The sequence below is a fragment of the Globicephala melas genome, chromosome 15 (genome assembly GCF_963455315.2).
Source record: "Globicephala melas chromosome 15, mGloMel1.2, whole genome shotgun sequence".
NCBI lineage: Eukaryota > Metazoa > Chordata > Mammalia > Artiodactyla > Delphinidae > Globicephala > Globicephala melas.
In genome coordinates, this window is record NC_083328.1 from 72,414,138 (window position 1) to 72,429,456 (window position 15,319).

The 15,319-nt window shown below is 45.4% G+C and overlaps 1 protein-coding gene across 4 annotated transcripts in view; it reads right to left on the reverse strand.

Annotated features, from left to right (window-relative positions):
* The window catches only part of SLC13A3 (solute carrier family 13 member 3), a 93,299-nt gene that overhangs the window by 15,820 nt on the left and 62,160 nt on the right, over positions 1-15,319 (reverse strand). For all 4 annotated transcript variants that reach the window (XM_060284008.1, XM_060284007.1, XM_060284009.1 and 1 more), the window contains 4 exons: positions 14,114-14,239; positions 9,517-9,612; positions 8,437-8,541; positions 3,999-4,096 (listed from right to left, as the gene is read on the reverse strand). In XM_060284008.1, coding sequence (XP_060139991.1) covers positions 3,999-4,096; positions 8,437-8,541; positions 9,517-9,612; positions 14,114-14,239 — 425 coding nt within the window. The remainder of the gene's footprint in view (positions 1-3,998; positions 4,097-8,436; positions 8,542-9,516; positions 9,613-14,113; positions 14,240-15,319) is intronic.

The window sequence follows — 15,319 nt, forward strand, 5'->3', positions numbered from 1 at the left end:
CTTGGGTGTACCTAGGCGGTTCTGACGTCACACACCGCCAGGGGATTCTTGGGCCAAACACAATGTATGATTTAAGCCCAGAACTAGAAGAGGCAGCTGGAGATGTCAGGAGGCCCAGCCCTCTGCCTTCAGGCAATAAAATAGCATTTCATTAAAGAGACAGCCAAGGTCTGAAAAAGTAAAGTGACTCACTTTTCAGGGCCGGACAGGGGAGGCAGAAGGCCCTGAGATGAGTTTAATATAATGCAGGTGAAGTGAGTTAAGTGGTGAGTGCTTATAAGACTGCTCACTGCAATTAACGTTAGCTGTTATTGCCTTTATTATTTTCCCATCCAACCATGCCCTTGCCACTATTTCTCATACGTGCAGCCTCTAACTGTCTAAATTTCTCACTTCCACGTTATGCCAGCTGCCTTCTAGAGCAGGAGCTGAAGGCACAGGCTTTGAGGTTGAACTAGAAAGAATTCAATCCTGGCTCTGCCGTTCGGCTATATGACTTGGGCTAGTGGCTCTGCCTCTCTGAGGCTCAGTGTCCTTATCTGCGAAAGGGAGCAGCAGTACCTTCTCAGAGACCAGCTGGGAAGATGACACGGGCCCATGTATGCAAAGGGCTCAGCCCAGGATGTGGCCCAGAGCACGTCCTCGGTCATTTATTTAACAAGTGTATATTGGGGACCTACCATGTGTCAAGCACTCTTCTAGACACTGCGGATATGGGAGTGGTGAAAACAGAGAAAACCCCGCCCACTGGAAAACTTATATTCCAATAAGTGAGGCAGGTGATAAATCAATAAATGTATAATGTTGGGACACTGTATGTGCTATGAAGAAAAAGAAAATACAGGAAAGGGACAGAGTGACAAAGGAGGGGTGCTTTTAATAGATGGTGTAGTCAGAGAAGGCTTCTCTGGAGATATCTGGAGGAAGAGCTTTTGGGGCAAAGAGGAAATGGAAGCTGTCATCATCCACATGGTGGCCATCTTCCTCCTCCTCAACGACACCCTCCACCTCCTCTTCCTCCTCCTCACCGTCCACATCACCATCCACATCATTGTCATCATCATCAACAACATCGTCATCATCATCATCAACAACATCGTCATCATCATCAACATTGTCGTCATCATCAACAACATCGTCATCATCATCAACATCGTCATCATCAACAACATCGTCATCATCATCATCAACATCGTCATCATCATCAACATCGTTGTCATCATCAACAACATCGTCATCATCATCAACATCGTCATCACCATCATCAACATCGTCGTCATCATCATCATCGTCAACCACAAGCACAGTGCCTGGCACATAGTAGGCAGGGCATCAATACTTGCTGAGTGACCATAAAGGGAGTTGCAAGTGCAACTCAGATCCATAGAAGAATGGAAGACAGTGGGTAAGATAAGAAAATCAAGGTTGGCTTGGATGTCTGGGTTCCACCTCCTGTCTCTTTTTAACTAGCTGTGTGACCTTGATCAAGTCACTTTCTCTCCATGGAAACTGACTGACCACTCTCTAAGGCTGCCTGTAAGACATGGGTGTTGAGTACTAGAAAGCATCATTTCGGCCAAGTCTGCACGGGCCCACTGGTTGCCGAAGGATGGGCAGTGTGGGTGGAATTCCCTCTCCCCACCCACTGGGCAACACTGAAAACTCCAGTTTAAAGAATCCTCAGCTGAGGCAGGATGCTACACTCCATGGGCCGGATCCAACCTAGAGATGTGTTTTAACACTACTGGATGGGCCCACATAGTATTCGTTTTCCAGTGTTAGCTGCCAAAGTTTAAAATCAGGGAGATTTCATAAATTCCAGATTCTTTGCTTCTCTTAAAAAATCAGCAAATCTGGCAAAACTAGTCGTGCTTCCTACACGGGGACAGTCAGGGAGACTGAGTAACAGCTGCTCCCTTTATTTGGACGTTGGCTTGGCTGTTTTCCACAGATCCCACCAGGCTCTGACACTGAAGGTCTTGCCAATTACCATCATCCTCTGCTGCTGTTTTCCTTGTAATACAGAAACTGTCCTCTGTTTCAAAAATGTGAAAGGAGAGATGGACAGGGAGGGCCAAGTTTCACCAAACACATTCTCCTGCATCCAATCAGCGGCACACAAAAATGTTATGTGGCGTTTGCGTTTGGACATGTCCTAGAGAACTGCTAAAGCCAGGGGTGAAAAGTGACTAAGGGCCCCACTCACTTCCTAACTGGGAAAGCAAGGCCCAGAGGGTATAGGAACTTTCTCAAGGTCACCCAGCAAATTCGTAACAGAGCTGGGATTCCGCACATGTACGCCATAGTGCCCTCCCCACAGTCCCAGCTGAGATGAAGCTCTGGGCCTTATGAGCCCACCCACAGGTGACAGAACCATGGCTGGGCACCTGATCTAGAGCAGCCAGGCCACAGGCTGGCCAGGAAACTATGAGGCCACGAGGTGACACAGTAGGAAGAGATCTGCTTTTATAAGAACAAGCTGGACCAAGCAGTTTCTGACTCAGAAGCATCAGTAGGAAGTAGAGAGACAACTCGGTGAAGAGAAGTGATAACTGAAGATGCGAGAGCGGACAGAGAGAGAGGGCCGGGTGATATGGAGGCCGTGAGCGGGCTGAGTTCCGAGGAAGCAGAACGTGTGAGGAAAAAGGTACTGTGAGGGGGCAGTGGCTGGAGGGAGCAGACACACCCGGAGACGGAGCAAAGCCTTTAAGAGAGTAGCTGCTACGAGGAAGCAGAAGGTGTGTGGGACTCCATGCTTCGAGAGACAGAAACAGGAGGCAGGAAGTAGCCGGAGCAGTGGGATTAGGTACTGTGAGGGAAAGGGCACTACCCCACAAGGGAACAGCAGTTACAATGAAGCGGGAACTCGGATGAAGAAAAAGCCACCGAGATGCCACAACTCAGAAGCAGTAGAAACTCTGAACAGACCAAGAAATGATACCGAGAGTGGATGGTGAGGAAAGCTCGCTGGCCACAGACAGAGAAGCAGAGAGGAAGAGAAAAACTGAATCCCGTTCAGTGGCAGAGCCTCAGGGGCCACAGCCTAAGCCTCCTCGAGGTCCAGCTCTGCTACAGTCTGTGCGCCCCTGGGAAATCGGCTCCCTACTGGTCTGTACGCCGCACTGCACACACACAAAACCCCACTCCTCCTGGAAACCGGAGCTGTCCTGTGTAATACGCTATTGTTTTCCAACAATAGAAGATAGTTGGATTATGACCTCCTAGTTCCTGACTCCTGGTCCAGAGCTCATCCCACTACCCCAGATGGAGATGGGCCAGTCACAGCCTCTGTCACAGGTGGCAGGCGTTGGCACCTTCTTCTGCAGACACCGGCTGGAATTCCGGTGGGGTCACAGATTGGTGACCTGAAGGCCAGCCTACAGGCAGGTTGGTGTGGAGGGCTCAGTGATTCCCTGAGGCTGAATTTGAATGCCTATAGCCAGTTTTGCCTCAGTTCCCCCACCACTTGCTATCCATTTAAACCCAGCTTGAGGTTTTCATCTCCGGGCCCTTAGGCAACTGACTTGCAACTCCTGCTTTGGGCCCAGAGTTTTTCTGGGCAAAGTCGAGGCTACTGTATAGGTACTTATATGACTAAAGAAAATATTAATAGATGTCTGCAAACCTCTTATTGAAGAAATTAAAAACATTTTGTTTGTGGACACAAATTTGAATTGCATGCCACGTTCACACGAGTCATGAAATATTTTTCTTTTGATTCTTTTCAACCATTTTAAGAATGTGAAAGCCATTATTCTTAGCTCACAGGCGGTATAAGCACAGCCAGCCAGCTGGATTTGGCCCATGGCCTATAATTGCTAATCCCTGCCCTGGACTGTCACCTCTGGCAGCACTGAGTACCCAGACGTGGTAAATGCTCAGACAGGGCAAGGGAAGAAGCAGCACCACGTGATTGGTACAATAGGGCTGTCAGTCCACCTTCAGGCCACTGATTACCACGCTCCAGGCCACGGACACCCCAGCCTTGCCCACCTTACCTTTAAAGTCAAACCACCACTTGAGAGATGGCTTTTGGGACGGGAAGAAGAACAAGACGGTGACAATGGACACGCCAGTGACAGCATCAGAAATAAACCTACAATGACAAGGCCCCAGAGCATGTGACCCTGGGCATCTCAGCAGGCCAAGGTTTGGCAGATTTGCAAATGAGGATCTGTCGAAGGGAATTAGGCCCACCGTGAAGGGAACACTGTCGGCGGCCACCGGATTCTGTTCTGCACTGCAATCAGCAGGGATGCAACCACCCACAGATGCAGAAGCTCTTTATCCACTGCTCCCTGGGGCATTTAGACTCTGCTTGAGCCAAACAAATGTTTATCCTCCCACTTCAAGGACCCTAGGAAGAGGGACTTGATCAAAGAGGGGAGAATCTGAGAGCCACAGAAGGTTGGGGTCTCTGGTACCCCCATGCGTCACCATAACCGGGGCTCCTGTAACAGTCCTGTATGTATTTGTTCAGCTCCTGCTTGCATTCCTCCTGGGCTGGGCAGCTTAGTACATGGAGAGGCAGCCCATTCACACCAGCAGAGCTCAGATGGAGCCCACCTCATAGCCCCTCAAAACCTCACTACCACCTTCCAAGGATCCACAACATGTCCTATGGAGACGTTATGCCCACAGAAGTCTCAGAAACAGCCCTTGAGGGCAGGCATCTTCCATTTCAGATGAGGAATCTGAGGCTCAAAGAGCAATAGCAACTTGCTCAGGGCCAGACCATAGTCTGTAGAGGAGATGGCCTTGAACTCAGATATATCTGGCTCCAAGTTCAATGAGGCACAGAGCCAAGTGCCAACAAAAGGGCTTTCAGCCCACATATTTGGGACTAAGTATTCAAACAGCCAAGAAACTGGAAAAGATGGTCAATATCACTGTAATAGAGAAATACAGATCAAAACACATGCTAACAGACAGGCAAAACGTGAAGAGGGTGATAATATCTAATGAGGATGTTGAGAAACACATGCTGGCAATACATTTCAAAACTTTACATGTGAATACCCCTTAATCCAGCGCTGTACCTCTAGGAATTTATCCTCAGGAAATAATTGGGCTCTTGTACACAGATTATGTACCGGGATGTTCCTTATTGATAAGATTAGAAAAAAATGGAGGATTTTTAGTAGGGGCATGTTTAAATACACTGTGTATTACAATATATATAATGAAATACCCCTCAGCTGTTCAAAAAAAGGATAGAAGATATTATCAATTGTTACATTTGACATGGAAATACAACCAAGTTACCTTGTAAATTAAAAAAAAAAGCAAGTTTTTATCTGCAGTATTGGACACGATCCAAAAAGGATTTAATTGGTTAAATTAAGATGCGCCCATTCTATAGACTACAATGCACTGTTTAAAAAGAATGAAGTGGGTCAGAAATAGCAGGTTGTCTATGATCGTATTATTGTATTTTCCAATTTTTTGTTATATGTAAACATATATGTATGTGTGTATATATTAATATGGGTTGTGTGTGTGTATCTGAAATGTTATACACCAAACTGTTAATTGTGATAATCTCTGGGGAATGAAGGAAAACTAACTTTTACTTTTTCAATTTAGCATTGTTTGAGTTTTTTATAATGAGCATAATTTTGTAACTAAACAACAAAGAAAAAAGCGGATCACAAATACTATGTTTCATGTATATGTATAACTGAATCACTTTGCTGTACACCTGAAACTATCACAACATTGTTAATCAACTCTACTCCAATATACAATAAAAAGTTAAAAAAAACAACAAATACTATGTTTACTGTAATCACATTTCTGTTTAAAAAATTCTTGTGTTTGCTAGGCTTCTTTTTAGTGAGTTTGCATGTGTTTTAAAATTAGTTGTATCGAGGTATAATTAACATGCCATAAAATGCACTCATTTTAAGGATATAGTTCAATGAGTTTTGACTAATGTATACGGTCCTATAACCACCAATGCGATCACGATGTAGAACAGTTCCCAGACAGGCATTTTTTAAGTCAGAAAAAAGACATACATCAGAACTGCAGACTGAGGTTCTAAGTGACTTTCACTATTGTTGGAATGTTTATAACACCAGATTTCATTTGAAAAAAAACCCAAAGTACCTACATTTTGGAAAAATAAAAGAATGGTAATAAGAGCCACTTCTTTTGGCTCCATGATATTATATTGTTTCTTCCTCTTAAGAACCCTCATGAAATTGGAACGTGTATCCCCCATTTTACCAGGGGTGGGGGGAGTGTGAGGCTCAGAGGGTGAAGTGTGTAGGGCTGCTCTATCCAGTATGGTCACCATGAGCCGCATGTGTCTATTGGACACTTGAAATGTGACAAGACTAAATGTGGCAAGTGTAAAGCACACATCAGATTTTGAAGATTTAGTGTGGAAAAAATGATGTAAAATAGCTCAACAATAATTTATTATATGGATTACATATTGAAATGATATAGTGTTAAATAAAATACATTATTCAAATTAATTTCATCTGTTTGGGTTTTTTTTACTTTTTTATGTGACTACTAAAAAATTTAAAATCACATTTGTGGTTCACATAACATCTCTATTGGATGCTGCCGATCAAAATCATCAGAGCTCACCAAATCCAGAGGACGTATCTTCCATCTAATCGTGTTCTAACTCACACCAGAATTTGACACATTTGCCCACTCACTCTTTCCTTAAACACTGCCCTCTCTTGACCTGCGCTAGTCCGTTGCTCCAGTGTTTTCCCCCTACCTCGCGGACTGCTTCTTCTCCATTTTCTCTAATGGGATCTTTCTCTACCCAGCTCCTAAACGTTGGGGTTCCTCAGAGTCTTCTCTACGCTCCTATATGCTTTCCCTGGCTGAGCCCATCAATTCCTAGGGATTTAAATTGGAAATTTATATGGTGACCCCCGGATTTATATCTTCAACCTGACTCCTCTGAGCTTCAGGCTTGCGCATCCAACTACCCTTTGCAGTATTTGAAAGGCATTCTAGACTTGACACGTCTAAAACAACTGCAAAATGGAATTGTTGATAAGCCGCCCCCAACCCCCTAAAGAAATGTTATTCTCCAACTACCCACCTATGCAGGTACTCTTTTCCCTCATGCCCCCAAATCCCACCCAGTAGCAAGTCCTATCATTTCCAACTTTGAAATATATCTTGTCTGCTCCATCTCCATTGCCCCCACTTTCATTCAAGCCATCGAAGCTTTCATCCTCAACCAGGGTTCAGTAAACATCTCCTATAAAGGGCACACCATATGAAAACAGCCACAGACAATACGTAAATGAATAGGTGTGGCTGTGTTCCAATAAAACTTTATTTGTAGATACTGAAATTTGAATTTCATATAATGTTCATGTGCCACAAAATGTTTCCCCTAGCCACTTAAAAACGTTAAAAAAAATTCAAAAACAAGCGGTGGACAAGATTTGGTCCATGAGCCTTGGTTTGACGACCGCTGGGGTCATCTAGGTGGTGCTATAGCTCCTAACTGTTCTCCCTACCTATATTTTGCCCCCACTATCCATTCCCTAATAAATACAGCTAACATGTGATTGAGCTCTTTCTAGGTGCCAGTCTAATCACTTGACATGTATTAACTCACTGCTCCTTAGAACAATTCAATGAGAATTGGACTATTTACAATACCATTTTACAGATGAGAACGCTGAGGCAGAGAGAGATTAAGTACCTTAAAACCCTCCAATAGCTTGCTACTGATCTCCCATTAAAAAAAAAAAAACAAGACCAAAACTCTTAGCATATCCAACAAGACCCTTCATGGTCTGGTCCTCACCTGCCCTTCCAGTCACATGTCTGCCAATTTTCCTCCCTCCCACCAGGCTCTGGTTACACTGGGCTTCTTTCAGTTCTTCAAATGTTGATTTCCACCTCAGGCTTTTAGTAGATATTCCCAGTGTGTCTCTAATTTTTACTCTTCCTAAACTTTGGTTCTTTCCAGAACCTATCCAAAGTCAATGCCCCCCAGTCCATTCTTTGAGAGTATAACCCTCTCACTCCTTCTTTCACAGCACTCATTACAATTTGCAGTTATTTTGTTGTCTATTTGTTTTTATCTCTGTCCCCAGCTGCTGGCATAATGTTTAACAAAACATAGGTGCTCGATAAAAGTTGTTTGAGTGAATGAATGAATGAATGACGTGTTCAGGGTTGCACAGTTTGTAAGTGGCGGAGCTGGCATTCGAACCCAGTTCTGTCTGATTCCAAAGGCAAAGCTCTTAACACAGGAGACACTAAATGTTTTATCATCCAAACCTAAACTCTTTTGAGGGCAAAAGAAGGACTGTTAATAATTACATGGGAAGAGAGGTGGAAACCTAGCCCAGTTCTCCCCAGCTACACTGCCTCCTCAGCTCCGGCGGCCCAGCCCCGAGTCTTCCCTGTTGGACTCCATCCCATGGGTCCCCAGAGTCTCACCCAGGGGTGAAGAGGCTGGCCCAGCCAGGGATGAACTTCGGGTCCCGGGAGAAGAGGAGGATGGCGAATATGCAGAAAAGGATGAACACGGCCTGTTCGGCAAACCTGTGGCACAGAGATGCAGACACCATTGTGACTGTGGGCTGTGGCTGGACCACAGCACAGGAAGCCCTCAGGCAGGGGCCCACTGGGTGTGACTGGGCCAGGCCCTACCTCTGAAAGCTGGAAGTAGTTCACTCCCCAGGTGGTCCCGAGAGTGAGGGGAGTGGTGTCCCAGGTGTAAGTGATTCCTTTCCTGGGGCTCCCATGCTGCCCTAGGATCCTTCCTGAGCATCAGGCACCCCTCCCCACAAACCATTCATATCACTCCCGCTGGGAATTTCCCATAGTCCTAGGGACAATCCAGAGAGAGAAAGAAGTGAAACAGAGACAGAGTCGGAAAAGCAGAGAGAAAGGAAACTGACAGAAACAGAGAGGTAGGCAAAGAGAGAGGAACAGTCATACATACAGAGGGGGACAGACACAGAGAGGGACAGACATGGAGAGAGCGGTAGACAGAGGAAGAAAGAGAGAATCCCTAAATGTTGCAGCAAATATCTACCCAATGTGCCCATTTCACAGATCAGGGAGCAGGGCCCAGAGAGGGTTAGTGCCTTGCCCAAGGCTACACAAAAAATTAGTGGCAGAGTCAGACCTTGTGTGAAGGCCTGCTAACTCTTAGTTATTTTCACTACGTTAGAAATATGAGCGAAACAAGCTTCTGGAAGCCACCCAAGGCAGCATCCGGTATTCCATGAACCAGGAAGGAAAGTGTGCATTAGGCGGAAAGGTGACAGGTTCCCCCTCCAAGTTCAACCTGAGAGGCTTACTGGTCCTCAGGGTATCTACCCCAGCGACAGGGCAAGAGCTGACTGTGTAAGTCATCTCCCTACCCTCCATCTCTAGGCTCCCAGGCCGTTGGTCCTGAAATCCCCTTGGGACTCAGTCTCCAAGGGGGTCAGGGATTAAGTCAAGAGGTAGCTGTCTTGAAAGTCTAGTACCTGGCTCTCTCCCCACCCTGAGAACCCCTGTGCCACGTACTTGATGGGCCCCAGGTTCTGGAATTCCTCCTGAATCATGGCTCGAGCCCTACTTTCTGCATCACTTCTGATCTCAGATTTCTTCTTCCTCCAGCCCCTGAAACAGAAAGTGGGGAGGTTAGGAGTGGCCACTGCAGTCTAACTGGCGTCTCATCTACCCCACCACCATCTGGCCAGGTCTCACTATCTCTGCTTTGGAGACTCTGCAACAGCCTGCTGAGTGGTCGGCCTGCCTCTATGTTCCCTTTCTAAAATCTGTTCTGCCCACCTATAGCCTGGATAGTCTTCTAAAAATGTGAAACTGATCATATGGCTCCCAGGCTTAAAATCCTTTAGGGGGTCAAACAGACTCATGAATAAACAGATAAACCAAGGAAATAAAATAGAAAGTCCAGAAATAGACAAAACCATAAATGGGGATTCAATCTATGATAAAGTTGGTATCCCAGCTTGGTGTAGAAAAGATGACCTATTCAGTCATTGATGTTAGACATACAGATCAATGGAATCGAACTGAGAGTCCAGAAATAAACCCACATTTCTACGGTCAATTGATTTTTGATAAGGGTACCAACACCATTCAATGGGGAAAGAATAGTCTTTCAACAAATGGTGTTAAGACAACTGGATAGCCATATGCAAAAAGATGAGCATGGACTCCTATCTCATACCACATACAAAATTTAACTCAAAATGGATCAAAGACCTAAATAGAAGAAGAGCTAGACCTGTAGCATTTTTTCGAAGAAAACATAAGGGTAAATTTTCATGGCTTCAGATTAGGCAAATATTTCTTAGACGTGATACGAAAAGCACAAGCAACCAAAAATAGATAAATTGACTTCATTAAAATTAAAAACGTTTGTGTGTCAGTAAATGGTATCAGGACAACTGGATGGCCATCTGGAACAAAAGAAAAAAGTTGGATCCAAACCTGTACCCCAAGGTTGGATCCTTACACTGCACCCTAAGGATAAGCTCCAAATAGATAAAAAATTTAAACATAAAAAATATTAAAATACTAGAAGAAAACATGGGATTATTCTTTTATAACTCCTATAATGGAAAGACCTTTCTAACTGTAATTGAAAATTCAGAAGACACATAAGAAAAGATTGATAAATTCATCTACATAAAATGTTTCTAAAAATTTCTGCATGGAAGAAAGCACTATAATCAAAGTAAAAAATCAGGAAAAAATATTTGCAACTCATACTCAAAATAAGCACTAATCTTTCAATATAGAAAGAGTACTCGAAATCAATAAAACCAAGACCAACAATCAATTTTTTAAATGTACAAAAGATATAAACACACAGTTTAACAATTCACAGGAAAGGAAATACCAGGGTCTCCCATGAATATATGAAAAGTTTTCATATTGCTCCTCAATATGAAAAGTTTCTCAAAATTGCTTCTAAAATAAACGCAAATTATTTTTCTCTTATCAGATTGGCAAAAATCCACTTTGCTGCATGGAAACAGACACTCTCATACATTGTAAATGGGGGAACAAATTAGTGCAATTCCTATGGAGAACGACTGGACAATATCTATTAAAATAAAGTGTTTATTCTCTGAGCCAGAAATCCCTCCTATGGGGCTTCCCTGGTGGCGCAGTGGTTGAGAATCCGCCTGCCAATGCAGGGGACACGGGTTTGAGCCTTGGTCCGGGAAGATCCCACAAGCCGCGGAGCAGCTAAGCCTGTGCGCCACAACTACTGAGCCTGCGCTCTAGAGCCCGTGAGCCACAACTACTGAACCCGCGTGCCACAACTACTGAAGCTCACACACCTAGAGCCCGTGCTCCGCAACAAGAGAAGCCACCCCAATGAGAAGCCCGCGCACCGCAACGAAGAGTGGCCCCTGGTCGACGCAACTAGAGGAAAGCCCGCGCTCAGCAACAAAGACCCAATGCAGCCAAAAATAAATAAATAAATAAATTAAAAAAAAAAAAAAGAACTCCCTCCTATGGAAATCTACCTTACAAAAATACCTGTTACTATACAAAATGGTATCTGTCAGGGAGACCAGTCACCAGAAAATATATAGTATCTGCTTGTATTTGCTTATGGAAACTCTGGAAGATTACCCGAGAAACCAATAAAAGTGGATACCTGTTTGGGAGGGATGTATTGGGTGACTGGGTAATCGAAGGCATAGTTGGGAAGAATTCTCACTGCATACCTCTTTGTACTGTTTTTGATTTTTGAACCGTGTGTATGTGTTGCTTATCCAAATTAAAAAAATAAATGCTTTCTAAAAAACTCACAACGGTTCTTTTTTGTGAAGATCCATGTCCCACAAGGCCCTCAGTGATCTAACCCAGGGTTTCTCAGTCTTGGAGCTCTTGACAATATTGGGGCAGGATCATTCTTTGTTGTGAGGTGTAGGGGGTTGACTTGTATGTTGTAGAATGTTTCGCAGCACCTCTGGCCTCTACCCCACGGACCCCAGGAGTACTTCCTTGGCTGTGACAAGCAAAATGTCTCCAGACGTTGCCAAAAGTCCCTGGGTTGGGGTGAGGTGGGGGGAGGTAAAATCATGCCCAGTTGATCATTTTGCCTCATCGCCCACAAATCTCCCTCACACCCTGAACTCAGTCCCTTTAACCTTTTTTCATTTGCAGAAGACCCCTTGCTACCTCTGGCCTGGGGGCCTTTGCACTCATTGCTCTATCTGCCCGGAGTGCTCTTCGTCACCCCTATCTCCTTCTCCCCTTTACTGAGTTAATCTATTCACTCTTCCTATTCCTGCTCCAAACGCACTTGCCCAAGGAAGCTCTCCTGCCCTCCCAGTAAGGTGAGAGCCCTCTAGCGCGCACCATCAGATCTCACCATCCATTTCCCTCCCAGCACTAACCATGACCGGTATTTCTGCTTTGATTAGTTGTTCACTGTCTGTCTCCCCCGACCTAGACTGCAAGCTCCCCAAGGGCAGGAGTGCCTCAGTCTTGCCCAGGGGCTGCATCCTCAGCACCTGTGTGACAGCGTCAGGCATGTAGCAGATGCTCGGTGGATACTTGCTGAAGGAAGCTGGTGTCATGGGATTAGCCGGAACCTTTCCTGCTACCCACCCAGAAACACCTCTCTCACTGGGCTTCCCTCCACCTGCATTTCCTTCATCACAGCCTCCTCCGAGACCAAGTATTGCGATGTCCAAGGAACAGGCAGACAGGAGAAAGGGGCTCTGTTTCAGGCTCAGCACTGGGCAGTTTTCGCACTCTCCCTCATTTAGACTTTATTTTAGGCGTAGCTCGTTATTATCCCCCATCTACAAGTGAAGAAATTAAAGAACCAAAGGCTCAGGGAGGTGACAGAGTTGCTCAAGGTCATGCAGAACCATGATGTGAACTCTGGTTTATCTGAGTCCAATGTCTGGGCTTGCTTCTCTAGGCTAAGCTGGGCTTTGAACCCTGAGTTTCTGCTCTGAGGGATCAAGGAACACCACGATCAGAGCCTTTCTATTCTCAAGGTGTTTTCACATCTCTTTGATCCAGAGTAGCTCTTACTGGTCCCATTGTACAGATGAGAAAAATTAAGGCCCAGAGAGGTGACGGGACTGAATCAGAGAATGACTTTATGACATGCCTGCTACCCCAGCCCTGAGCTGCAGCTCCTATTTTAGTATTCCCCAAACTCCAGGCATTCATAACCTACTTTCACAAACGTTCGTATAGCCACACACCACGGGGCTCGTGTTTCCTTAACATTTTCCTCCAACTAGACTCAGCATTTTAATTAGAGAAATGTATTTAAATGGAAAACTTTCTATCGCTCCCATACGTAGAAAACAAGAATCACTTGTCATACATAGAAAGTACCCACAGGGCTTCCCTGGTGGCGCAGTGGTTGAGAGTCCGACTGCCGATGCGGGGGACACGGGTTCGTGCCCCGGTCCAGGAAGATCCCTCATGCCGCGGAGCGGCTGGGCCCGTGAGCCATGGCCGCTGAGCCTGCGTGTCTGGAGCCTGTGCTCCGCAACGGGAGAGGCCACAACAGTGAGAGGCCCGTGTACCGCAAAAAAAAAAAAAAAAAAAAAGAGTACTCACAAAAATAAAGACATGAAAGCAAAGCAAAATGGCTAGATACCACTGCTGCCTTTAGTCTCTGGGCCTGAGGCTTGTTCTTTCTTTTTTAAAAGGCTAATTTGGAAAGGTTAGAGAGTTAAAGTTTTTCCTCACCCTACTGAGACTTTCTCCCCAGCATAAGCAGATCGATTCTACATGAGTCGATAAAGGAATATTTTTCTCACTGTCTGAGTCAATGTTATTTGATACCTTGTCCTCATGACCCCCCAGACTCTCTCCTGTACTGAGGTCCTGTGAAATGGGAAACGCTACACACCTGCTCCTCTGATATGAGTGTGTACCTTACTTAAGTAACAACACTGTTAGTAATTATTGATGGTGAGCGACATTCACTGAGGGCCTGGGCTTAGCAGGCGAGTTCCCACAGCACCTGTAATCCCCACATCCCTGGGAGGCGAGGAGGACTACAGGCGCCACATCTGACATGAAACTGTAACGACTTAGGACGGCCACTCGCTACTGAGCACGGTTCATCCCGCCGCAAAGCTCAGGTGAAACACCAGGGTACCTCAGGGTTATCCCTCCATACAGGAAGGAGATCCAGAGCCAGCCCACCAACAGGAACATCAGCATAAGAGGGAAGGCGAAGACGAACCAGGAGCCGAAATTCACCACGTCGCACTGTGGGAAGAAACTGGAGAAAAGAGGGAGGTGAGAGCCCGCCGAGGTCAGCCACGCCAGTGGATGCACATATACTTACAGACGAAAACTAAAGGAAGTATGCTAAATATTAACAGTGGGATTGAACATCGTTCAAATTTTTTTCTGTATTTTCTGAGTGTTCTATAATGTGTCTATATCGTGCATGATCAGAATAAACTCATAAAATGTATTTGGGGAGCAAAGGCCAAGGAGAACATTCAGGGCAGCCATTTCCCTGTCTCCCCAGGTTCCCCGATGGGGATTCAGAACCCCATATTAACCCCATATTCCTTTCAAATACCCTCCTTCCTGACCAGGAGGTCCTAGCTTGTGCAATTAAATGTTGTATATGATCTGCATGTAGTTTGCGTGCACTTTACTCAAAATCCTTCATGTTTGATACTTTTACTTACAGCTCCAGCATTTTCCCCCTAATTTCTTTTCAAGTCGGAACAAAGGCTTGCTCACATCAGAGCAGACAGGCAGCCTAAAAACCCTCTGATAGCAAATGCCCTCCCATTCTCCCCAACCCCCAACTCAGGACCAGCCCCTGAGGCCCCCAGAGTCCACGTCTCTCCTGTCCAGCCCTGGGGATGTGCTCCAGCAAGAACTAATACCCAAGACTCTGCTTTGTCCTCCCAGTCAACTGCCCCTTTGCCGGCACTTCCTGCTAAGGGAGGAGACTAAAGGGTCAGCCCGGATCGTCCCTACATCTGAAGCAGGGCCATCTCGGCTTCTGGTTTTCCAGTCTCACAGCCAAGTCTTGCTCAAAGAATGGAGACGAAAAGACACCGAAGGTTTGCAGTGGGCTGAAATCAATTGGGGAAATACTGCTACCTCCTGAATCAGGATCTCTGCAACTGAGATCCAAGCATATTTTTTTCACCTTCCCTGGAGACTCTAAATGCACCCATGGCTGAGAATCACTGTTTTTCATCATACTCTTAAAATCAAAGGATTTGAGAACCTGAGAATATGGTGCAGGGTTAAGGTTTTAAAATTGGTTCATGAGGTAAGACATGGGCGTACTTAAGTTTTCTCATGAAAATAACTTTGACTACCCGCAAGTATA